We start from the raw sequence: 25,360 nt of genomic DNA, 5'->3' as shown, positions 1-25,360 counted from the left end.
GATAAATAAATATCTGGGCAACGTCGGGTAATCAGCTAGTTGTCTGTAAATTAATGAATAGAAAAAAAGTCACTTAAGTAACTCGAAGGGATGGCGAGGCGTACCTCTCCTCTCATCTCATCTATTGTAGTACTGTAGAATTCATTAGACTTACATGTACGGTCATTGGCAATAAAATAGGACACCTTGGGCCTGAAATGCTCGCTTCCCTGCATGCGTCATGTGTGTTGCATAACTTTACGGCGATAAGTGGATTTTAATAGCAAATTTTTGATGGGAACTTCTATCACCGCCGTAGTAGAATTAGGCAACACACAGGAAAGCATTTCAGGATTTAGGTGTTCCATTTTTATGGCTGTACACATGCTTCGTGGTCATGCAGACGTCTTCGCCAACATGTCAGACATGTTGAGGATGTATCTTCCCTGCATATAACAAATTCTTAACACAATCTTCAGGATTGGTACCGAGATGGCCTTGTAACATTAAGCACTTTGGTATATTGAAAAATTTACCTAGTTTGGTTTGGTTACTCTACTCTCGTATTTGGTGCGAACGGTTCCGGGTTCGATACCAAAATGAGGACTCTAAAATTTCGGTGCTGAACCGACATCGTGAGGACAAGAAGTAGTGGGCTCTTCTAGAATGGCAGGAACCAACGGCGATGATACTCGATGAGCTGACCACGCATAACCTACGCCCTCAAAGGGCTGTTCTACCGTGGAGTTTAATTTTAAACATTAGAATTACTTACCACAGATAATTAGCCTCTCTACAAAAGAGCGACACCCGCACAATGAAACCTCGAAAGATGACGGAAACTTCTCTATCCTAGAAACGCACCAGCAGCACTCGCAAGTGTACTGAGGCCAACGACGTTAACATTAGAGTAAGACTACCCAGCCGCGAATCGACATGTCATGAAACAGACGCACGTGTGATCCGAATTAGGCAGCCGACAGGGGCTGTTTTTTCACGAGAAGTGGCGCGTAAAGCTATAAAACATCTGTGGGCTCGAACAAGCAGGATCTGTGATTGAAGCCTGGTGCGTACGCCCTCCGCAGTCTTCCATCTAGGGTACTAGAGCTGGAATAGTATCTTTGATACGTCCACGAGCATTGCATTTGCGTTTGTCCTGGTTTTTCCAGTTATCTGGAGCTTTCAGTGACGTACAAGATTATTAACTATCCTCAATGATTTATCTTGGAACCTCACTGACCTTCCTGAGACTTTTGAATCTTGCAGGATGGCCCCTCTAGGACCATGAAAAAAATTCAAGCATAATTCCCGGGTTTCAAGGCAAACTTTCCAAAACTTCAAAGGCATACAAGCAGATGTTTTCTCTAGTTCAACACCTTACGTATTACCGCATCTCACCACTCACACAGATCCACACACACACACAAACATATCAACAATACAAAGCGTCTGTCACTCTGTGCGATTCCAATGTATCCAAAAAATTCTAATTCAATTTAATGGTTCAATTTTTAGTGAGCTTAGTGTAAAGGTTGCAACTTTTCAGTTAGTTTGTCACGCATTTGCAAAAATTACTTTATTTTTTGTTGCAAAAACATGAATTAGGAAATTTGTTGGTGATCTGTGTCTTGCTTGCTCGATCTCAAACTTATTTTTCAAGAAGTCGGATCATACTAAATCTTGCCTTTTACAGTTAAGCAGCATAATTTTTATATTATGTTATTTATATATATATATATATATATATATATATATATATATATATATATATATATATATATATATATGTATGTATGTATATATATATATATTTCACTTAACGTGCAGAGTTTACATTTGCCATCTGCAAACTTAAATCACAGTTACGGAATATACTAATCTACAAAAAAATTGTTAATTGTATAAGAATTTCAAATTTGACCTAATCAACTTCAAGATATCTTGCAATAATCTTCCATTTCGTAAAAGACACTAACAAACCAAACAGATTGAGAGAATTGTTTCATTTTCCACGCAGCTTTCCTTTCTTTTTATGCTTCGATACAAATAAATTCAAAACTGTGAAAAACTTGGCTCAGGACATTACTAAATATGTATTAATTGAATGGAATTTGGACTAATAAAAATTGCAATTTTTCACGTTTACGGAGAAAAATTCACGCAAAATTCCCGGAATTGCCGGTGAGTAGCCACCCTGATCTTGGGACTTAAATGTTAAATGAGATTGTCGGTTGGATAACGGATTTGGAATAAATTAGGCATTCGTCAGTTTGTTTAAAATCCACTCGATGCTCAGTTTGGGTATGGCTGGACGACCAGTGAAGCCGAAGTCGAAAAATCCCGGGATTTGTGGAGGCGAAAATTTCCTTTCGCCTCCACTCCAAATTTCGCGGAGTTCCGCAAGGAAGCGGCGGAATTTTTTTAACCTCGGCATTTTCCGCTTGTCTTCGGGAGGTTTCGTCAGTAAGACGAAGTGCATTGTTGAAGTGAGTATCAACAAGGATTTGAAAGCAAAACTTGCTCCTTTTGTAGTTTCTAACGACGAGCTGAAAATGTAAATTGATCAAATGCAACATATTCCTTTGCGCTTGACTTTTATGCTCGTTCCCTTTGCAGATGATACAATAATGACAAAAATTCATATATTTCAGAGGAAGTGACTCTCTATAAATATGAAAACACAATGATATTCTAATAGTGCTTTTTTGTTTATGATAAAAAAGTAGTTCTTACTTAATGCATAAAACATTAGTTATTTTTAATGTCTGCAAAGAATTACATAGTATATTCGGGAGTAAAGATTTTTCCTTCCTTCCCAATTGAATAGTTTCGCTTCTTTCCGCATCAGTTGGCCAGCTTGCACTTGAGGCATATGCAATGGCGATTTTCACGATAAAAGTATAAAAACATTTCTCACAATTGTAATAATCATGAACAAGTCACTTATTCAGTGATGTGCCAAAGCGGGGGAGTCATAGCATAGCCCCTCCCCCTTTAGTCCAGTATTAAAATAAATAACGTCAAAGGCATTAAAAGTAGGCAAAATGAGGAGTGACTACTAAAATGTATGCATACCGCCCCCCGCCCCTTTCCTGTTCATGCCACTGCACCCATTCCTTTTAGTTCAAGATGTTGCACAGTAAAAGTGATATAGGATTGCAAGAAAGTAACCAGCTAGTCAAAAACGTAACAAAAGGCTGCTAGAAGAAACTAAACGAAAAGAAACATTCTTGGAGGAGAGTCATGTGTACCCAAATATTTCGGTCACGTCTCGCCACTGATTCAAGGTACATGAACGCATGCGAAACAGTCAAATGGACCTTTTCCGTTTCACGCCAAGGATACATATTTAGAAGATCTGGCACTATTGTAGATCCCAGGCGGAACCTTGTGACGGGTCGACCGAAAGCTGTTTGCAATGGGCGGACTAGATTCAGGGGAGGTCACTAACTCCAAACCTTATACGGACGGCCGAAACGACGCCACTCTTTGGAGATAGGTTATGTAACTTGGAAGAGAGTCGCCCACTTTTAATTCGGAAGAAAACTCAAAAGTGGCCAAGAGTTAAAATGTGGTCAAATGTTTCGAGATTCTGAACTAAAGACAATACATCTGTACGATCTATGAACAAGTATAATTTCTGAATTTAACATATAAAAGCCACATTGTAGCATGGTTGCTTACGTAGCTAGATTTCATCTCTGCTTTGCACCACGCCATGAAAGCGTATATCGGGTGTAGAGTTAGGACAGCACGCTTTCTTGATCACGGCCTTGAACCCCCAGAGTTTCCTCCAGGTACCCACTTTATACGACTCTAGGTGGGCGCCGGAGACGTTTGAACAGATAGAAAAAATCCAAGTTTTCCCCCGCCGGGGATCGAACCCGGGTCTCTCGCATAGTAGTCAGAAGCCCTAACGACTGAGCTACCGCAGCTCAACGTTATTTTAATGTTGCGAACTGGGAATGTATTAAAGACAATAAGAGAAATAATATACAATTAATTACATGGTGCAAGATTTGAATCAGATCACAAATTAATTTGGCATGAATTAATTAGAGTGGGTTGCGTAAGTATTATCAGACATATTGTCCATCGACACGTTTACACTCTTTGTTTTATCCAATGAGGGATTCAAGAATTGAAGCCGAACACCAAACAAGCTGTTGACAATCTCTGCACCAGCATACGTTAAAATTTATTCCTTAAAAACATGTAGAATGCATGAGTAAATTACTGAAAATAGTCATGGACAATTTGCCGAGCAATACTTGTGCATCCCACTGTACAAAACTAGTTGGTAGACACGCAAATTCTTTTCTTCATACAGTGTGTTTTGTAGGGGGTGTAATATGTAACCAAAGAACTCGAATTTGTTATAAACAAATGAATTGATTATTAATAATAAAGAACATAAAAGAACCGGGGAGGACATATCACATACAACATAATATAAATAACATTTACGGCCATAAGTTATAAGTTTAGAGGGATCCCTTACATTTTTGTCAATTTAGTGGTGTACAATCCATCGAATCACTACAAAGTCTATCCCGCTCTCACCCGCACGGTTCTTCTTATTAGATGGGGCCCTTTTTAGCGTCCGTTGTTTGAGGGGAAAGGGGGGGGGGCGGTGAATAGGCACTGGCCTAGGGTTCAGGGCTCATCTTCCTTCTGTGAAGGTGTGCCTGAAACTTGGCGTACAGGGATGAAGGGGCGACGCATCGTACAGGATAGAGTGAAGTACGACTGGTGTACAGGTGGCAATGGTGAGTGGGAGCAGGGGTGCCCACAAGGGTGGATTATGGCGCAGTCTACGCCATCGAGATTTTTTTTTGGGGGGAGGGGATTTTTCCCCTTCAAATAATATAAAATTCAACATTTATATATTTTTCCAAAATATATGGAAAAATTTTACACCTTAAATGCACATTTAATCCATTAGATGAAGGAAAGAAAGTGTTTAAGGGTATTATCGAAAAGGCGGGTGGAGATATTCAAATCTTACATATTAGGCCTTTATTGACACGTGGGTTCTGGGAGGATTCTGAATTAAACGTTTGGGGGGGAAAACAGTATCCAACTCTAGGTCTTACATTATGGCGGGTATTTTAGTTAGAGGGGGATTGAGCATTAAATTTTGGAGACTGTATTTAGGGATATGGTATCCACACGTTTTCGACCCCGAACGTGTCAAAAGATACGCTGGGAATCCTAAGAAAGTATTGACACTCCATTAAATTAATATTCTTGAAAGCCTGCAAAATTTTCTTGCTCGCAATGGTCTATTACGGTGTGGGAATGCGTATTAGGCGCTTTGCTGAGGTGAATTTGAAGTTTTGTACTACGTATAACTGCATTATAAGACATAATCGATATTCTTGATATTCATTAATGACATCGCTTCTTAAGATATAATGCTTAGTGTTGGTGGTATACTGCTTAATTTAAAGCACGTGCACCATTTGAAAAAAAAAATATATATATATATATAGTGAATGCGTACATTGACGTCCGCATTTCTACCCTATTGTCACAGGATAATTTTACTTTAACAAGTTAAATTTACACTGAAGATAAAATCCACGTAATTATTATTATGGGTTACTAAAATAATTATATTTACCCCCAAGAAAACTGGGGGGGGGGTTAGTTCTTTGAAAGAGGAACCGTATTAACGTATTATCGCCCTGAGCTTAAGAATTTCTAGCTAGGGTTCTGTAATGTCTCGTGAAACAATAATTGAATCGGTCATACAGCTGGAGCATGTTATTTATTTTTATTTTCCAAGGTTGAATATTCTATCTTTATCTTAAGTTGTGTAACAGTTTGTGTTAAATGCTCAAATTGTGAGGCGCAGTGGTAGCGTCGTTGTCTTGTAATCAAGGGGTCCCGGGTTGATACCCGGTGGAGGCACATAGTGGTTCGGATCCCACTTTAAACTGTAGGTACAATCCCAATTAGCCTCACTGTGCACAAAGTGGACTTAAAACACCAAATCAAATTGTGAGTTATATAAATTCACTCACAAATACTATTTATATGCATATTTACATAATTTAATTTACTGCATTTAACCAATCACTATGCTAACTTTAAGTTTTTCTCGAAAATCTAATAATTAAAAAATCTGGACAATTTAACATGGTATTTCATTCAAATATACATCAATTTATTACGTATTGATCCAAACTATTTTGGGGGATTATGATTAAATATTTTAGGGTGGTATTAAGTTGTGCTAAGAGAAAGTTACTTTCAGTAGACACGCTGTCGTAATTAAATACTTTCTGGGGATTACGATATGGTTTGAGGCGGCGAATGATATGATTGGGGGGGGGGGGCGCATGACATGATATTTAAGGGGATGGCCACCCCTGAGTGGGAGGAAACAGAGGTTGGTACCACTCCACCCCGGCCTAGAAGACTAAGGTCGACGAGTTCTTTGGTTAAATATTACCCCGTAAAGTTCGATAAAAATGGAAGCCATCTTTTCGAATGCGTATAACTGTATTTTACATTTCTCTTGTCGCTTCTCTTTTTGTGAATGCGTACATTGACGTCGTTGGCACAGCGGTCTATAAAAATGAATCAATATGTTGTCTTATATATTTATGACGCGAACACTGATTTCGGATTAGCTTTGAGTGCCTTGTCATTTTTTTCTTTTTTTCCTTCATCCCCCTGTTTTTTTAATTATGCAGTGCAACATATATAGATATGTTTTTTAGTACTACTTACAATCTGAAGACTACGATTTAAAAAAAAAAAAACATTAAATTGCTTAAAAAAGGCTATTTTCAAGCGATTTTCAGATATGAAGGCGTTTATATTTTTCTCTGTACACAGAGTGGTATACTTCAGGTCGCAGTACTCAACTAAGCTCCTTCTAGTTTACAGTAATTCTTTTCTATTCCGCCACTTCCTCGTCAACCATTGTCCGGATGTCAACAAGGCTCTTTTCCCACGAACTGCATTTCCTCGAAGAGTGACGTCACAGATCCTCCAGCGCGAGGAGCTCGAAGATCGCTGTGCAGCCTTCGACGGAAGTGGACGTGGGACGAAACCCAAGTCCTTACGTCACAGTTTACGCAAGAAACAGACCCTACTTGACCCAAATACTTGAATTTCACGCAGGATCCCAAGGATTAGCATGCAAAGCATGTCAAGACCCGAAGCCATGGCGAAAGTTGTGGGATCGGTGATTTTATTCTCTTTAATTTGCGTTGCATTTCTGACCATTCTGGCTAATAGCGAAGACGGGGAGGCGACCTCAAAGGCCGGGACTTGAACTCGGAATCTTCCGTGACGAGATCGCGATTCGACCAATCAACGCTTGGAGGTTTTTTTTTCTTTGTTATTTTTAAGCCGCTCTTCACCAACCTGTGTAAGTCGTGACGATTAGGATGAATTGCGAGTTGATGTGACAGATAAAGGAACACGCACTATAGAACGTTCACGACCAATCCAGGATTCGCACCCAAGAGCACTAACCATCATTCCAACATGGGTGCTGGTGTATTCGTATTGGTTGTTTTGCGTCCGTTCATTTTATCTCTGAACTTTTATTCACGACGATGAGGACCGAATTGTTATTTCGTAAAAGACGGAGAAAATTACTACAAAATTTGACTCAGCTGTAGTTAATTACTAGAAAAAGTACCCTTGTTACAATTAATCCACTCACTTATTTTAAAAAAAATGTTCAGGCATTACAGGTTCCATGCATAAACTACATAATAATAATTTCATCTACAGAACAAAATACAGAATTTATTGTTAATATTGAATGCGTCGACTACATTGTATATTCTATCACTACGTTTTAAGAGAAGAGTTCTTGTCTTGAGGTGAAGAAATGTCTTTTTGAGCTGGTGGAGAGAGATGTTACAACGAACATTCACCGAAACTGCTTCTGAAAGCCAACAGAACTCAGTTGAAGCATGATTAACGCTTACCTGTCATTGTTGACATTCCAGCGCTGGATCTGGCACCACTGAGAGCAAGAGAACACAAAGTACAGAGAGGCACTTGACTCACGACCTCCCGAATACACTGTCAACAATCCCGCAACTGGATAACCTAGGGTTCTTCTGCCACGAGTGGTTGCAATATGCCCACACGTTCAAGAACGTCACCACATGCCGAATCTCAACACGTCACGAAATCTCCCATATCAACAAGACCAGGAATAAGTGACGTCACTCTCACAACACATGGAGCAAGATTAGGGCCTGTAGGGGAGCACCCGCAGATGTGAATCTATGACAATTCGGTAACACGAGAGGTCAGCGTAAATAAGCACGCGCCAAAGATGTTTCGGAGGATTCTAGGGTTTTGGGGTGTTGATGCCGGTTAGATCTGGCAACGTTGCGATCTTCTCCGTAAACCAGCTGTTTGTGTCAACGTGAAGGGAAAGTGTGCTTGCTGCAGCAGAGATCTTCGTGGAAAATGGGATAATAAACATTCACGAGAAACGAAGAAATCTAAGCGACCAGCTCTAATTTCAAATCTTCATTTAGTACTTATTCCTAGTTTTCCTTTCCATACATTTTGTTTCTTTTGTAAATGTCTTACATAGACTAGCTTTCTAACCCAATTGTGTATGATTTGGCAGCAACAAGATTGATACATATCATGTGAGTCAAGCACCAACAGCGAGCACATAATGGATTGACAATAAATGACGTCACGGAAAAGGCTGTGTACATTCATGACGTTCGGTACAGATATTCGTGGATGGAGAAAGATTGGCATATGAGCAATGAATATTAATTTGTTACTTTAATTTAAAAAAGAATACGAGGCAATTTATGGATACACGAAACTTTAGAATAGGCCGTTTGAAATACAGGGTGATTCACAGAAAACTAACACATTTCTTTCCTAATTTGTTATGCCACAAATGTAGAGTAACTTTGGGAGATTTTACCCTCTACAGCAAATGCTGAAAATAAATGTTCTCCCTGCTGCTCCAAGCACAACGCAACACGTCGTTCTCGTTGGAGAACGCTGTTGTCAATACTATTGATCTTGTGTACAATGTTCTGCTTGAAATCATCCAAAGTCTGGGGGCGTGAGGCGTAAACTCTGTCTTTTAAGTAACCTAGGGTGACCAGACATACTCTTTTTAAGAGTATTATACTCTTTTAGAGGTTCATATACTCTATACTCTTTTCAACTTGCAAAAATCCCCAAATATACTCTTTTCCTTGCTATTTAATTTCGTTCATTATTTTACGCGTAAATATGCGTTAAAATCCATAGAACGGAAATCGTCAAGATGTCAACAAACTGAGGTATTTACTCCTTGACTCAAGAATTTCCTATGAACAATTTCAAGTGTCATTTTCATATTCCATCAACAAGCAAGACATATTTCAAATTCATTGGAATTTAATGAGGGCTGAGCCGATACCACTTTGAACCGATACCGATACCGATACTCTTACCGATTCCCACCGATACCGATACTTGAAAATTGCAATAATTAAAATGTTTTCAAAATATTGATCAATACTGGTGTGTAAATATTCTCCTCCAATTATATGCATCAACATACCAAGAAATTTGCTATAGAATATTCAAGAATTCCATCAGAATATTAAAATAGATATTATGTAGTCACAAAATATAGTTTTTCGTGCAAAATTAGTGTAAAATGAAAAGAAAGTTTTAATTTTGCATAATTTACAGGATAATTAGACTGTCAAGAAGTAGCGCGGGATTTTTGCGGTCCCCGTGAAAGACCAAAATGCCGGAAAGTATCGGCTGGTATCGGTAGCTGATTTTGGACCGATACTTTCCGATACCGATACATCGGCTCAGCCCTAATAATGATATTTTTGAAACTTACTGTGCAATTTCAAAAGCCGTCGAAAAACATCTTGAAGATTGGGGGAAAGAAAAGAATCAATGATGTGTAAGTGGAGGTCAGTGTGCAAAGATTTAGTACAGGCTGGATCAAATTTAAAAGTGATTGTGCTTCTTATAAAATTCTTGTTTACTCTGCCTGTTACAAATGTTGGTTGTGAAAGACTCTTCACTGTTACTAAAACTTATTGGCGAGAGGAAAAAAGTACACTCCTGGTGTCAACACTCGAACAAGTAATGAAAGTGAAATTCAATGTGGACATGACCTGCGAAGAGTTTGGACTGGCAATAAAGTACGATTTAAACATACTCAAGAAAGCAAAATCATCCCAGAAGTATGAATGATGGTGCCCATTGGTGAGTTAGTTTTTGTAATTAGCTAATTACATTAGACCCATAAGTAATTTGAATCTGTAGAGTGTAGGCCTATTTTATAGGAGCTATAATAGAAGCAATAACAAATAGCCACCCTTATTTTCGTTTTCTTTTTATGTTTTGTGCATGCGCACCTTCATCCTATAGACTATACTCTTTTTGGTCAACAAATATCTGGTCACCCTAAGTAACCCCATATGAAGAAGTCCGGGGTTGTCAAATCCGGAGATCTCGGTGGCCACAGGTTCTTGGAAATTATCCGGTCGTGAAAAACAACTTTCAATGAGCTCCATGGATTTGTTCGATGTATGGCATGTGGAGCCATGTTGTTGAAAATATCCTTGAGTGAGCTCTAGCCTTTACGCAGCTCTGCGTCATTCTGTTGCTCAACAAACCCCATGAAAATATGAAGCACGGTACTGTATCCCTTCAATGACTGAGCCAGTTTCAGCAACGAAAGCTACCAACTTCTGCACAGCTGCGTACTATCTTGAGAATGTATGAATCTCCCAGATGTCCTGCGTCATGTGAAACTAACTTGGAGAATTGCGAGGTATTCTTGTTTCAATAAAACAACAAAGAATACACCCCTGATATAAATATCTATGATTTGTGGTTTCGTACGGTTTATTATTAGTGTAATTTATAAATACTCTTACGTTATAAACTTTCCACATTTGTGTTCGTCTTCTAGTATTACTGGAACGTGAAATGTTTAAGGTGGAGGCTACAGGGCGACGATGTTACCACTACGCCATCGGGGAGGTACAGTAATTCATGACCGGGACGGACTTTAAAAATCTAGACGAGATAGAGACATTGTGTCCAGAAGTTCTGTCTCGTTCGAGATATTAGAAAAATTTGCTTTCACGAAATTTACTCTACAATTTCTTAAGACATCCTAAACAAATATCTGCATGGTTAATTGGTGCAATATATATATATATATATATATATATATATATATATATATATATATATTTATTTATTTATTTATTTAAAATTTTGTTTTGTTTTATCCAAAGTATTCAGGGTGCGAAAGCCTGGAGAGACGGGCCGCAACCAAAAATTTTCGTGTGGGGGGAGGTTGTTAATTACAACAATAGATAAGCAATAAGTATTGACTTCAAATTAATAAGAATAATACTATTCAAGAGATCAATCATATCCACACCACAATAAAAGTAAAATAAGAATGCAAGACAAATATAACTATGAAATCTAATTAATTAATATTAACAGAAAGCAAAAACTAAACAAAAAGTTACACAGAATAAAATCATTTTAACTATTTGGTAATTTATAGACGCTTTTAACCAGTTGTAAAATGAATTAAGTTTGCTACTTTATAAATATCTGATATATATAAAAGTAACAAATTAATACCTTTACGTGTATTTAATAATAATGCATTTTTAAATATTTAGTAGTTTCATATTTAATAGTATATTTTATATATATACAGGGTGCTCCGGGAGGAAGCGGCAATATCTTGGGAACTGGTAGTATGGGTGATTCTAAGCAAAAAAGTTCATATGAACATGGGTCCGATTTTGAACGATAACGGAGATATGAACAGAAATAAAAATGATGTAGGAAAACGTAAACAAAAACAGTAACAAGTAAAACATGGCAATGTAAGGGTAATTGTGTAAGAAAATACGAGAATGGACATGCTGATACTAATCTTTATTGCATGAATTTGTGGTGTAGCAGTAATTAGTACACGATAATTAAGTAATGAAGCAAGCAATAAATGTCGGTTGATCATAAAACATCTGAATCCCACCTACCCTAATCGATGGATTGGTCGTTGTCGTCGTCGTAGTAGTGGTCTGGTTCCGTGGCGACCTCGTTCTCCCGACCTAACCCCTCTTGATTTCTGTTTATGGGGGTGGATGAAGCAGGAGGTTTACCGAGAAAGGGTGAATACAACGGATGAACTGCACATTCGCATTATGAATGCTGCTGCGTTAATCCGGGAACATCATCGGGAACTTTGTAGTGCAACACAAGAAGTCCTCCGACGCGTTCAGAAGTGCATTGATGTTGGTGGTGGTATTTTTGAGAATCTGCTCCGACTTGCTATCATTTCTGTGGTCTTTTCCCTCCTTACATTCGTTCATGTGAGTACTGACCAGCAGGTGTTAACATTTCATGTTTCTACATTTGCTGCTAGCTTCATTACTTAATTATCGTGTACTAATTACTGCTACACCACAAATTCATGCAATAAAGATTAGTATCAGCATGACCCTTCTCGAATTTACTTACACAATTATCATTACATTGCCATGATTTACTTGTTAATGTTTTTGTTTACGTTTTCCTACATCATTTTTATTTCTGTACATATCTCCGTTATCGTTCAAAATCTCACCCATGTTCATATAAACTTTCTTGGTTAGAATTACCCATACTACCAGTTCCCAAAGTATTGCCGCTTCCTCCCGGAACACCCGTATACATCCCCCCCACCCTCACACACACACCCACACTTCACTGATTTCGCACCCACAAGTAGATTGCCAAGCCAATCCACTATTGGCAACTATGAGCCTGCGCTGTGTGGTTACACATTTATTCAGGATCAAATTTTATTTTCGAGGGTTCGTAGCGTCGTAACAATGAACGTTGGTAAAAAGGTAAAGGTAAAGTGTTCCCCTGTGCATAGCACCACGCCATGAAGGCGTATAGGGGGTGTGGGGGTAACGCCCCACACTTTCTTGATCCGGTCGTGAGTGGGGGTGATGTGATCAGCATCACGCCCCTGACCGCCTTTACCCCCCAGGGTTTCCCCCAGGTACCCATGTTATTCGACGCTGGGTGGGCGCCGGGGCCGCTTCCAACGTTAGAAAAGTTCCCGGATTTGAACCGGCCGGGGATCGAACCCGGGACCTTTAGCATGGTAGTCAGACGCGTTACCGACTGAGCCACCGCGGCCAACACAATGAACGTTGGACAGAATAAAAACAACAACTTTATTGAGCAAAGTTGTTTACGTTAATGACCTACGCTGAGAAAGTTCGAGCGGTGATATTCTGTATAATGTTCATATATGATTCGAGACAGATGTTAATAAACAACAGACGAGATCGAAAAAGATGGAAGTTACAACTCGAGATGGGATTAGGACTCCACCAAAAAAACTCATCTCACTTCGATTCCACTCCTAAAGTGCAGTAAATAGTTACCTTCAGGATTGATTAAATGATTGGTTTGTTGTATTTTGCATCGCTTTTCTCGCACTTTTCACCAATGGCAAAGCTGAGTATAAATGGTGACAAGATGAAATAGAATAGAGGGACAGGACACACCACAAACCTCACAGAGGATTACATGGGCCGTTGGTCCAGCCCCCAGAACCTCGTTAGCCTGCAAGCATGCAGTCTATGTTGCAATAATAGTGTTGTTCCCTCAAAAAATTTGCTTAAATTTGAATTTATCATGTTCGTGCAATAATTACCACATATTATTGTGGCTGAAATGAAATTATGTGTGAAATATATAATTTTTGGTTGACTTTCATTTTCCAGGGGAAAATGCCCCCCTTCTGGACGCCCATGCACACCAGTAACTTTCAGAAGAGACACAAACACACTTATTTTCGAATCATGGCAACCAACAGCCTACGGTTGTCAGAAGGAAGGCAAAGTATGGACAGGTGTAGATAGAGAAGCTAAATAAGAACCGAAAAAGGAATGCGAGCAATTCGTATGCTTGTGCGTTCGAAAGAAACATCGGGGGAGGGAGGTTCATTATCCCACCGACCTCAACCTGCACCGCCCAAGGTCAGTAACGCCATCCAGCGGCCGCCTTCAAGACAAACGGGTTGGCGGGGCAATCATTTCTCGGTAGACACCTATCGACCTAGAGATACTCGCCTTGGTCCAGGAGATATGGCCACTAGGGACATCTAGCGCTTGAAATTCCAAACTACTTGTCAGCGGGTTTATCTAGAGCATTGCAAAGTCTCACGTTTCTCTAAATCCTTAATAAATTATTGCTACAAACTATCTACTTTCGGTTGACAAACTATGATAGACGTCATAAAGTAGGTAAAATAATATGTTGAACGCATTTTGATGGTAAGTTGAGAAATAACGTGAAATGGAACTTTATGCATTTTTTCTCTCGTAGATTTCACCACTTTTTCGGGCGTATGTACGGAAAAATTCCGTACCCCTCTGTGTATGCAAGCGAAAATGACTGTAAAATAAGAGAGTTACATTTCAAAAAGAGTTACTTTTGAGATAACTGTAATTTGAGTTACCTTTAAAAACTAAATTTACAAACATTGCTCAACATTGAATATATATTCGTGCAATATTGAGAAACAGATAAATGTATCTGTGATTTGGTCAAGTATCACGCTTTTTCGTGATTTGTGCTTTCTACATGGGCGGATCAGAGAGGTCATTAATTAACAAGAAGTCATAGATTAGAGGAAGAGTAAAGAGTAACTGCTCCTATCTTGACGTTTGAAATTGAAAATTCATTCCTTCGCCCGGAGATAAGATCGCTAATCCGCCACTGCCACTCAATGTAGAAACACAAATAATCTTACTACCAAGTACTGTATGCTTCGTAAATATTCTATAAAGCATGTTCCAGCTATTGTTTCGACTCTTGTCGCTTTGCATTCAATCGCTAAGCGAGTCACGAAGGACACAGTCATGTGTGTCACACAACACAATACGACCTCCCTAACTGCTCCTCAGTGGCATTGAGCAAGGACGTGGTGACACTTACACCACCTCTCGGTCAGCTGCAGAACTACTTGCTCCTGTCGCGAGCTCTTGCACGAAGATCTTGACGCCTCTGCCATCTGTCGGTTGGCGTGAGAAGCATTTGAAGTATAAAGCGTAACGATAGAGAAATACGGTTTCTCTGTGGTAAGACTGATTTCATGAGATGAGCAACTGGTCTCTTTGCCACACAATATTCTAACAATACCAAACGGTAGTTATCATGCGTTTCAATCAACATGAATTGTTGCAGGCTATGAGTCTTGTTAAATAATTTAAAAGATAAGGTCCAGAAATTCTTCATTTTATTATATATTTATTGACGGAAGTTCTGTAAATAATATTATTAACACTATTATTATTTAATATGTTTCAAACTTGATACAATTTGTTATAGATGTCAAAATAGTTCACTATTTTTTGCCAAAATTTGTTCTTAGTTGTTTTTTTTAAAGATTACTTTTTAGAAATAGTCAAAAGTACATTTAGAAAAACACAATAAAAATGATTCAAAGTTCAAATTACTGAATTAGGCTTATGTACAATTTTTAAAAACGCATTACCATTCTAACAACTTTATGCTGATCCAAAAAATGGTCAAAAGTAAGACGACACAACAGTTAAGCATTAAGTTAATCTAAGTGGAAAAAATGATTCAGTTTGATTTGGGATAGAATGCACGTAAGGGGAAATGTTCTTCCCAATAGAAACTATAGAACTTTAAGTACCAACATTAAGAAACTCTGTTTGCTGATAATTTAATTTTAAAAGTGGCGAATACTTTATGGGCGTCCTGTACAAGACCGCAACTTTCCACACTGAGGATGGCGTCATACTCGAAACAACCGGCAAAATTCATTCCTTCTCCTTGTGTGGTCCTGACAAGCGTTCATAAAGTCTGCAATTTACTGCTTGCCGTTACAATGCTTACACTCAAAGCATGACTATGTACTTACATTGCACAATTTCTTGAAGATGTATTACACCCAACTGGTACTTACCTAAAATGAAAAAGAAAAATAAGTTAGACCACAATTGCATGGCACAGATCACTATAGTGTATTTTAAGAACTAAAAGCTTTGTAAAGACAGGTTTATTTTTCAATACAGATGACTATAGATATGTCAGGGTGTCCCCAGAATAATGAAAATCTATGTCAATGACTTTCTATGATTTTCCTTGACTCCATACAAATAGCTTTGTTTCAGTTTTTCAATCAATCTACAATGGTCACATAATTGCATTGATTAAAAAAACACCTTAAGTCAATAGGATGAAGTGCTCAAACAGATTATTAAATTTGTTTATCATTATTTTTTAACCAACCTCTACCTTCCAATTTAGCCGATCAACTTACAGCTTTTCCATAATGCTTTCTTTATATCATAGTTTTTAGAATAGTTACAATACATACATTATAGTCGGACTTGTACTACATTTATAGAGCTATATTGTTTGGACTTTGCCGTAGATAAGTTCAGATACGAAAGACATAATAAGATTAGTTGATTTATGATTGATTTGGCTTATTTTACTTCGCTTTTCTGCCACCAGTAGCGTCTGCCAAAAGTCCCGCCTGGCTCAGTATTCCTATAAATAAGAACGTCAAAGGAAGGACAATATGGAAAAATTAGATCCGACTACTAAAAAAAGTACAAGTAACCCCTCCACTTTCGAAAATTCTGGCACGCCACTGTCTGCCTCCTTTCGCTAAACGCGAAGATGAGTGATGATATAATGGAAATGATGAAAGGACACTCACACAGAACACCCTTCCCTAGACCGGGATTCGAACGCGGAACCCATGGCGTCGTAGCGTGCGTGCTGTGCTCACCACTCCACCGCGAAGGTCAGCACATTATAATTGAAATAATATATATCATCACTTTCACTGCAGAACACATAGTATACCACAATCACAGTAGGATGATTGTCCATCTAAAGTTAACATCTTTAGAACAGTCTCATATTTACCTAACATGTCAAGCCTGCCGCATCAAATTTTTCATGAGGTCCAGGGAAACAGTATGAAGGAAAGGAAATAAAGGCTTGTGCCTTGGAACCTTCTAAATGACTATCTGACTTCCAATGTTCCTGAACTGGAAAGATTTAGATCAGTGTTTCTTAACCGGCGGGCCGCGGCCCGGTACCGGACTTCAATTATGCCGGACCGCGAGAGATTTTCCTGAACTGTTTTTCCTCCAGCTGTAACGTTCAAGTTGCCGGGTTCTTTTATCTATTGGGTAAACTGGGCCTCTTTTGTTACAACAATTTCCAAGAGGTCGTGGATCGAAATTATGTGCATCTCGGCATACGTCACAAAATCAAAATGGGGGAGTGATTTAGAGATGGGAGCGTAACAGCATTCATAAGTGTATTCCCAAATAATTGTTAATGCATATAATATCCAAGGGATGAAACAGTATTCCCTAATTAAGTCTTCAAAAAATGCGTTGCGCAAACCCTGCAAAATAATTATGTCACTGAACTATTACTACACAATTTCAAGCAATCTACAAATCGCTAACTACTGTACCATACACGCTCTTACGTACTAGACAGAGTATTAGCCCGTAGCAAATTGGGAAGGTACTTAAAGTAAATTGTATCAACAGAAAGTCAAAGATTCAATTTTAACAATTTAATAACAATAGTGTAAATCATTTTTTGGCATTCTAACAATCAACAATAATTTTTAAGCGTAAACTGCTCAGTAATAATCAATGAATTCAACAACAAATTCAAAAGTGACAATGCATCAACAGTAAGTCAAAAAAGCATATAATTTATTTTAACTCACGTGTATGTATAAGTTTTAAGTTTCTTTCATTTTTTTTTTGTTAATCAAAAAACGTTCATTTCATCATTAATAATAAATAACTACTTATTGTTCGTGATCACAGATTCATAAAAAATGGGCGAAAACCACCTTTTTGAAAAAAGAAATAAACGTCTCCAAGAAATTACAAAAATCATATTGGTACGTACCAAAAAGTTCTACCCCATTAGATGCTCATTCCCAAATTAAGTGTTACATTGCCTCGTTCAATTTAACAAAGTTTTAACCAAGTCTAAACGACCAAAAGGGGGGGAAAGTGAGGAGAAATGACGTTAGCGGAAACTTCGTCGCGATTACCTAATGTACCTTTTTGCGACGTGTCTTACCAAAAATGCCAACCGTTGCTCCAGTTAATACAAATGTGAATGCAAGCACATTGCAGAATAACCAATATGATACACTATTTTGCATCCGCGTATTTTGCGTTCTTAATTTATCTAATTAAAGTGAGGGACACGTATTTGCGGTATCGTCGTGAACAGTTATTTTACCTCAAGCCGTATTCAGTTCTCAATTACGCGAATTTTCGCCTTTTTGGACAAAGGAAAGTTTATTTCTGTAATATGGCGCACTTCGTAAGCAACTCTCACTTATCGTGCTCGAATATTGAACTCATGCTTTTTTTTTGTGTGTGTGTCGCACTTCTATTTCACCACTAATGTAACAAATCCACTTGTTGCCTACCTTGATTTTGCATGTTGCCACTCTCGTAGTCCAGGAAAAAGGGGGTGCACAACTTCCTTCACTTTTTTTGGTAGTCAAATCCTCGTTGATCAGCGTGCTCCTTGATTGGATTCCAACGCAGTACACCTTTTTACTTGACCATATTACTCCTAAATGCAGACTGTCGAAATGGGCCTTTTTTCACGATCCGCGTGTCCTTATTCCAACACGAAACGTAATTTAAGAAATAGTACTTAGCACCTTTACAACAAATATTCCGAAACTGTATTTACTGGATCGCTTGCAATTCATCGCGTGTTATACGTAACGTGATGCAGAACGTCAAAGTTCAAAGTTTAGTTACCGATGATGCATTAAAAGCGTATCGAAAGAGTAGTCGACGGAACCAAACGCAAAACACGACTGTTGTACCACTACGTGCACATGTCAGCTGCTCTTACCTTCCGTTGATTCCAGGGGGCGTGGTTTTACGATTTTATAACTCGAGAGAGATTATAGGAGCCATCTGTCGTAAATCATGAGAATTAAATCATGAGCGATTCTACATCGCTTATTTTTGAGCGGAGCATGACTTTTCAACAAAGTTGGAAGTTGTAAGATTTTTGCTAAGTTACTTGCAACAAATCGTTACAAATTCTCCCCCCACTGGCAATGAAAAAAACAAAATCCCCCCTTGAGCATCTTTACAAAAATTGAACCTCTAACTTGTTTGTATCAAGCAAACAGATATGAAGAATTTGAAATATTCAACAATTAGAATGATTTACGATCAAATATACAATATTAATAAAATGATATAAAGAAGATATATAGATAAAACCTAGGAATTATCAACCAATATAAATATAAGAACACATATATATATATACATGATGAAAAGTTAATAAGATATACACAAAATGAACCAAACGAGTAATTACACTTTCAAGAATGACTAGATGCATAAAGTAGACATTGATTATATAAACCTGCATATAAATAGAAAATCACACAATTGCATTGTAATAATATAAATAGATATATGTATATATATAAATATGATTTGTTGGTTCTGAAAACAAAAACAAAACAAGAAAAGACCTAGAATATACATTTTTGAATACTTCCATTTATAGAATCTTCATAAGAACAAAGGTTTTGCATACACGATGACCAGAAAATGATGCAAATGGAGTCATAATCGTATGTTGTCCCAAAATATGCCAAGAATCAATTTGGTAAAAAGATTTTGACGAATGTTTCCTCCGAAAAAATACATGAAAAGAAAAAGAATCTAAAATTAAAATATTGAAAAGAAGAGGGGATAGGAAAGAATGGAGGAAATATTGATGTTACCGAGACATTTACGGAATGAGCATCTTTACAAAGTTATTAAGGAACATGGTGAAACATATATGCAAAAATAAGTAAATTTAATGTTAAAGTCAAAATCAACAAGTATATTATCAATTATAAGATGCAATGGAATGAAAATTGATGTTTTTTTTTTTTTGCAAATTGTATGTAAATCATATGATGAAAATGACAGTACCATATATATATTATGAAAAAGAACACATGTACACATTACACATTAAATATTATAATTTTCTCATAGAAAAAACTCTTATTATATCTATACACTGAAATGGTCATAATCAGAGCATTAATTTTGCCAAAAAATTATTATATGTAAAATGCAACATTAACAACAATAACACTCTTATATACATCTTATCAAAATATGGTTGCATAATTTCAAATACAGTCAGTACCCGTAAGGACATCAAGGGTTATGTACGCATTCTGGAAAGTCTTAGTCGACAAGAATGTACTTTGTGTCCAGCTTTATGGCAGAATGAACAAATTAATGGTGGTTGAGGTCTATTTAATGGTGATGGAGTATTCTCAACAAATCGAGCATCTTGAGTGTGAGTAAAAGAAACATGAGGTAAACGTGGATTACGGTTGTCATAGAACTTCTGCATTTCCATGGGAGTAATTTCTTGTGCCATACTTAACAACTCCGGCATGGAACGAGGACGGGAGAAGAATAATAAGCAAGCCGTAGTAACCGCATTAAGATGTTGCAAAATGAAGGTCACGAGAATAGAATCCTCCCAATTAAGTGCTAAGGCCTGTGCAGAATTGTTGACATCTGATACGTAAACATGTAAAGTTTCGTTAGGATACTGAGAACGTTTTACATGATGATCAACTAAGGTGGAATAAAGGGACATCGGTACAGACTGACGCCAAACGTAAACCTTAATGTCCCACCAAGACATATGTGTCGGCAAAATTGATAACCATAATGAGTTAAAAACTCCCTTGGTACGTCGTAAGACGTTTCGCAAAATCCATTGGAGGGGAAATTGCTGAGATGTCACTAAACAGTGTAAAGCCTTCATGAAGGCGAATAAAACATCATGAGTTTGTCCATCACAGATTGGGATGTCATCAATCGCAAAATTTAGATTACGGATGTCCATTTTGTTCTCCAGGGAATTAGCGCAAGATGGAAGCGTTAGATGGTTAGGAACAACCGACGCCTGCGGAGAAGGCGAGGCAGAAGATATAGGGTTTGGGATTGCAGTTGACAAAGTTACTAGTGGGTTACTATAAGTGCAATTAGTATTCGCTCCAGATGCCTGGACTAAAGATGGAACAGGCCGCGTGAATGCCAAAGGAAAAGGAGAAGGGTAAGAGGATGGAAAATAAGGACCTTGTAGAGGTGGAGGGTTTGGGAGCGAAACAGAATCCATTGGAGACACGATAGTCACGTCTTCCTTAATGGGAGAATCCGGGGGTGCCATGTTAAAAAAAAAATTGATACGTTACAAAATTTCAAAGGTATGAAATCAATTACAAAATCCCCAAAACTTTATCTTTTTTAGGATTGATTTTAAAAAAAATTTAACAACTTTCAAAAAAAATTTTTATGTCTGTCCCCAAAAAAATTTTCCAACCAAAGCTCTGCTGCCAGAAATTTTGTAACGTTCAAGTTGCCGGGTTCTTTTATCTATTGGGTAAACTGGGCCTCTTTTGTTACAACAATTTCCAAGAGGTCGTGGATCGAAATTATGTGCATCTCGGCATACGTCACAAAATCAAAATGGGGGAGTGATTTAGAGATGGGAGCGTAACAGCATTCATAAGTGTATTCCCAAATAATTGTTAATGCATATAATATCCAAGGGATGAAACAGTATTCCCTAATTAAGTCTTCAAAAAATGCGTTGCGCAAACCCTGCAAAATAATTATGTCACTGAACTATTACTACACAATTTCAAGCAATCTACAAATCGCTAACTACTGTACCATACACGCTCTTACGTACTAGACAGAGTATTAGCCCGTAGCAAATTGGGAAGGTACTTAAAGTAAATTGTATCAACAGAAAGTCAAAGATTCAATTTTAACAATTTAATAACAATAGTGTAAATCATTTTTTGGCATTCTAACAATCAACAATAATTTTTAAGCGTAAACTGCTCAGTAATAATCAATGAATTCAACAACAAATTCAAAAGTGACAATGCATCAACAGTAAGTCAAAAAAGCATATAATTTATTTTAACTCACGTGTATGTATAAGTTTTAAGTTTCTTTCATTTTTTTTTTGTTAATCAAAAAACGTTCATTTCATCATTAATAATAAATAACTACTTATTGTTCGTGATCACAGATTCATAAAAAATGGGCGAAAACCACCTTTTTGAAAAAAGAAATAAACGTCTCCAAGAAATTACAAAAATCATATTGGTACGTACCAAAAAGTTCTACCCCATTAGATGCTCATTCCCAAATTAAGTGTTACATTGCCTCGTTCAATTTAACAAAGTTTTAACCAAGTCTAAACGACCAAAAGGGGGGGAAAGTGAGGAGAAATGACGTTAGCGGAAACTTCGTCGCGATTACCTAATGTACCTTTTTGCGACGTGTCTTACCAAAAATGCCAACCGTTGCTCCAGTTAATACAAATGTGAATGCAAGCACATTGCAGAATAACCAATATGATACACTATTTTGCATCCGCGTATTTTGCGTTCTTAATTTATCTAATTAAAGTGAGGGACACGTATTTGCGGTATCGTCGTGAACAGTTATTTTACCTCAAGCCGTATTCAGTTCTCAATTACGCGAATTTTCGCCTTTTTGGACAAAGGAAAGTTTATTTCTGTAATATGGCGCACTTCGTAAGCAACTCTCACTTATCGTGCTCGAATATTGAACTCATGCTTTTTTTTTGTGTGTGTGTCGCACTTCTATTTCACCACTAATGTAACAAATCCACTTGTTGCCTACCTTGATTTTGCATGTTGCCACTCTCGTAGTCCAGGAAAAAGGGGGTGCACAACTTCCTTCACTTTTTTTGGTAGTCAAATCCTCGTTGATCAGCGTGCTCCTTGATTGGATTCCAACGCAGTACACCTTTTTACTTGACCATATTACTCCTAAATGCAGACTGTCGAAATGGGCCTTTTTTCACGATCCGCGTGTCCTTATTCCAACACGAAACGTAATTTAAGAAATAGTACTTAGCACCTTTACAACAAATATTCCGAAACTGTATTTACTGGATCGCTTGCAATTCATCGCGTGTTATACGTAACGTGATGCAGAACGTCAAAAGTTCAAAGTTTAGTTACCGATGATGCATTAAAAGCGTATCGAAAGAGTAGTCGACGGAACCAAACGCAAAACACGACTGTTGTACCACTACGTGCACATGTCAGCTGCTCTTACCTTCCGTTGATTCCAGGGGGCGTGGTTTTACGATTTTATAACTCGAGAGAGATTATAGGAGCCATCTGTCGTAAATCATGAGAATTAAATCATGAGCGATTCTACATCGCTTATTTTTGAGCGGAGCATGACTTTTCAACAAAGTTGGAAGTTGTAAGATTTTTGCTAAGTTACTTGCAACAAATCGTTACACAGCCAACATCATCAAATTAATAGTATAGTCATCACTTATCAGTTTTGCGAGCATAATAATATAGTCACTGATTTCTCAAGTAATTGGCATATTTTGGTGTTCAAAATGCAACATGCCAAAGAAAATCACCATTTACCAATTTTAATAATACTGACCTGAAGAAACTGCAAGATGTCATTTGATCCAGTGGTGGACAATTAATTTAAACCTAATTTTATATCGCCAAAAAGCGTACATGTAATGGACCTAAGTTTTTCTTTTTACGATTATGTCATGATTTAATTATTAATACTGAATTTCATGGATGTACATAAATTAATATGAAGTTAAAAAATTAGATTTTTTTCGAGTAAAATTGTTGTTATAAAAGAACAATTTACCGGATGCGGTCTCATGAACTGATTTCGAGCACATTTTACAGCCCTCCTTCACTGTTCCGTTTCACAGCAGTGACATAAGACTAAACATATCTGAGAATTTTACTTTAAAATTTCACTTTTTATTTAATTCTCCATCCCTATTCTTACACCACCTGTTTGCCTATTCATATAACAATAATGCGTATCCTTAATAATAAACGTATAACCATCAATCGACTTTTTAATATTATTAGATGTAAGATACATGGTTAACATTCAAGGACCCCTCCCGAAATATATTTCTAAATACATGCTTGGGAGGGAAGAAGGAATAGAGAAGTATTTCACAGATGGCTGTCATATTTTCTCAATTCCCTTTCCCCACGAAACCTGCCTGTCATCCATCGCAGGAACGGTATTTTTAGGCGCCCCATCGCAAACAAAAACAAGAGACGCGTCGTTTTTGTGGACCCGGTTGGCAAGCTTCCGTTTATGCCCCTGATATAAGAGGATGCTTCAGGATTTGTTGGTGAATTCCCCATTGACAGGGTAGGGTGCCTTGAAAGTCTCGAGCGGGATTCAATTTATGCAACATAATATTTACTGTTCACTCTACGTCTGTTGTCATTTACAATGCGTGCGATATATCCAGATGAAGGGACACGACCAACACCTTCATACATACAAGGCCTGCGTCTTTCTTAACATACAACGTCATTAGTTGTAGGTCATGGGATACGATATCAGGATTATTGTAGTACTGTTTTGATCCCATTTCGAGCCTTTTTCATATATTTTTCAGTAAAAATTCTGAGCTTTCCTGCAATGTTCTTCTCTCATTTTCATCACACTTCGTGTCCTTATCGTTCATTTTTCCGCAACAATGTCACATTCTCTGCAATACAATACAGTCGCAAATTTGTGTTTTTGCACCTTCTCCGCAATTAAGCCTTGTTTCCATTTTATAAAAAACACTAGAGCTGCTGACGAAGGCAATTTTTACGTAAAAAAACACCACACTATACACGTGGCGTTTCCCTGTATCAGGGTCTTCTTCAGACTGAGAAACAAATTCCGAACCAAGTCAACATTCTGCCTATACAGCTGATGACATTATACGTACACGAAATGTCTCCGCGCAGGCCTTGTATATAAGAAGGTCTTGGGCGATGGTGGTTAGATATGAAGATGAGAACGAGATATCCATGTTCGACTTATCGATGAAACTTGGCGAGTTCTCGCGAGTGAGAGCGATGCTTTATGCAACACAGTCCGGTCAGAGCAAGCGGTGTCAGCCTTTCGGCTCTTTAGCAACTCTTACAGCAAACATGTGAGCGTTGAAGTGGTCTACGACCCAGATGCAAGGAATGTCTAGACTCTAGAGGCTGTCAAGATGGTTTGCCTTACGTACGTCCTCCCACCATCAAGGAACCAGGACCATGGAGGAAGAGCAGTTAGTAATTGTAAAAGCACAGAGAGACGGCCAAGAGGAACCAGAGAGATTCTCGTTCAGTTTTACAAGTAAAATATTTCGTTTCTAAAATTGAAACCGGTACTTGCAATAAAAACCACGATTGTAA

General features: G+C 37.8%; 1 protein-coding gene across 3 annotated transcripts in view; it reads right to left on the bottom strand.

The window, feature by feature from the left end:
- Pax (paxillin) overlaps positions 1-25,360 on the bottom strand; it is a 153,351-nt gene that overhangs the window by 84,070 nt on the left and 43,921 nt on the right. The window contains exon 1 of one of the 3 annotated variants that reach the window (XM_083123454.1): positions 7,938-8,077. The exons of the other annotated variants lie outside the window; for them this stretch is intronic. Coding sequence (XP_082979580.1) covers positions 7,938-7,953 — 16 coding nt within the window. The 5' untranslated portion in view covers positions 7,954-8,077. Of the gene's footprint in view, positions 1-7,937; positions 8,078-25,360 lie in introns of those variants that run through there. 3 annotated transcript variants of the gene reach the window in all.

This window comes from Lepisma saccharinum, chromosome 6 (assembly GCF_977018435.1).
Source record: "Lepisma saccharinum chromosome 6, izLepSacc3.1, whole genome shotgun sequence".
NCBI classification, from domain to species: domain Eukaryota; kingdom Metazoa; phylum Arthropoda; class Insecta; order Zygentoma; family Lepismatidae; genus Lepisma; species Lepisma saccharinum.
The sequence above is the reverse complement of the archived record's forward strand: the minus strand, read 5'-3'. Positions and strand labels throughout refer to the sequence as shown.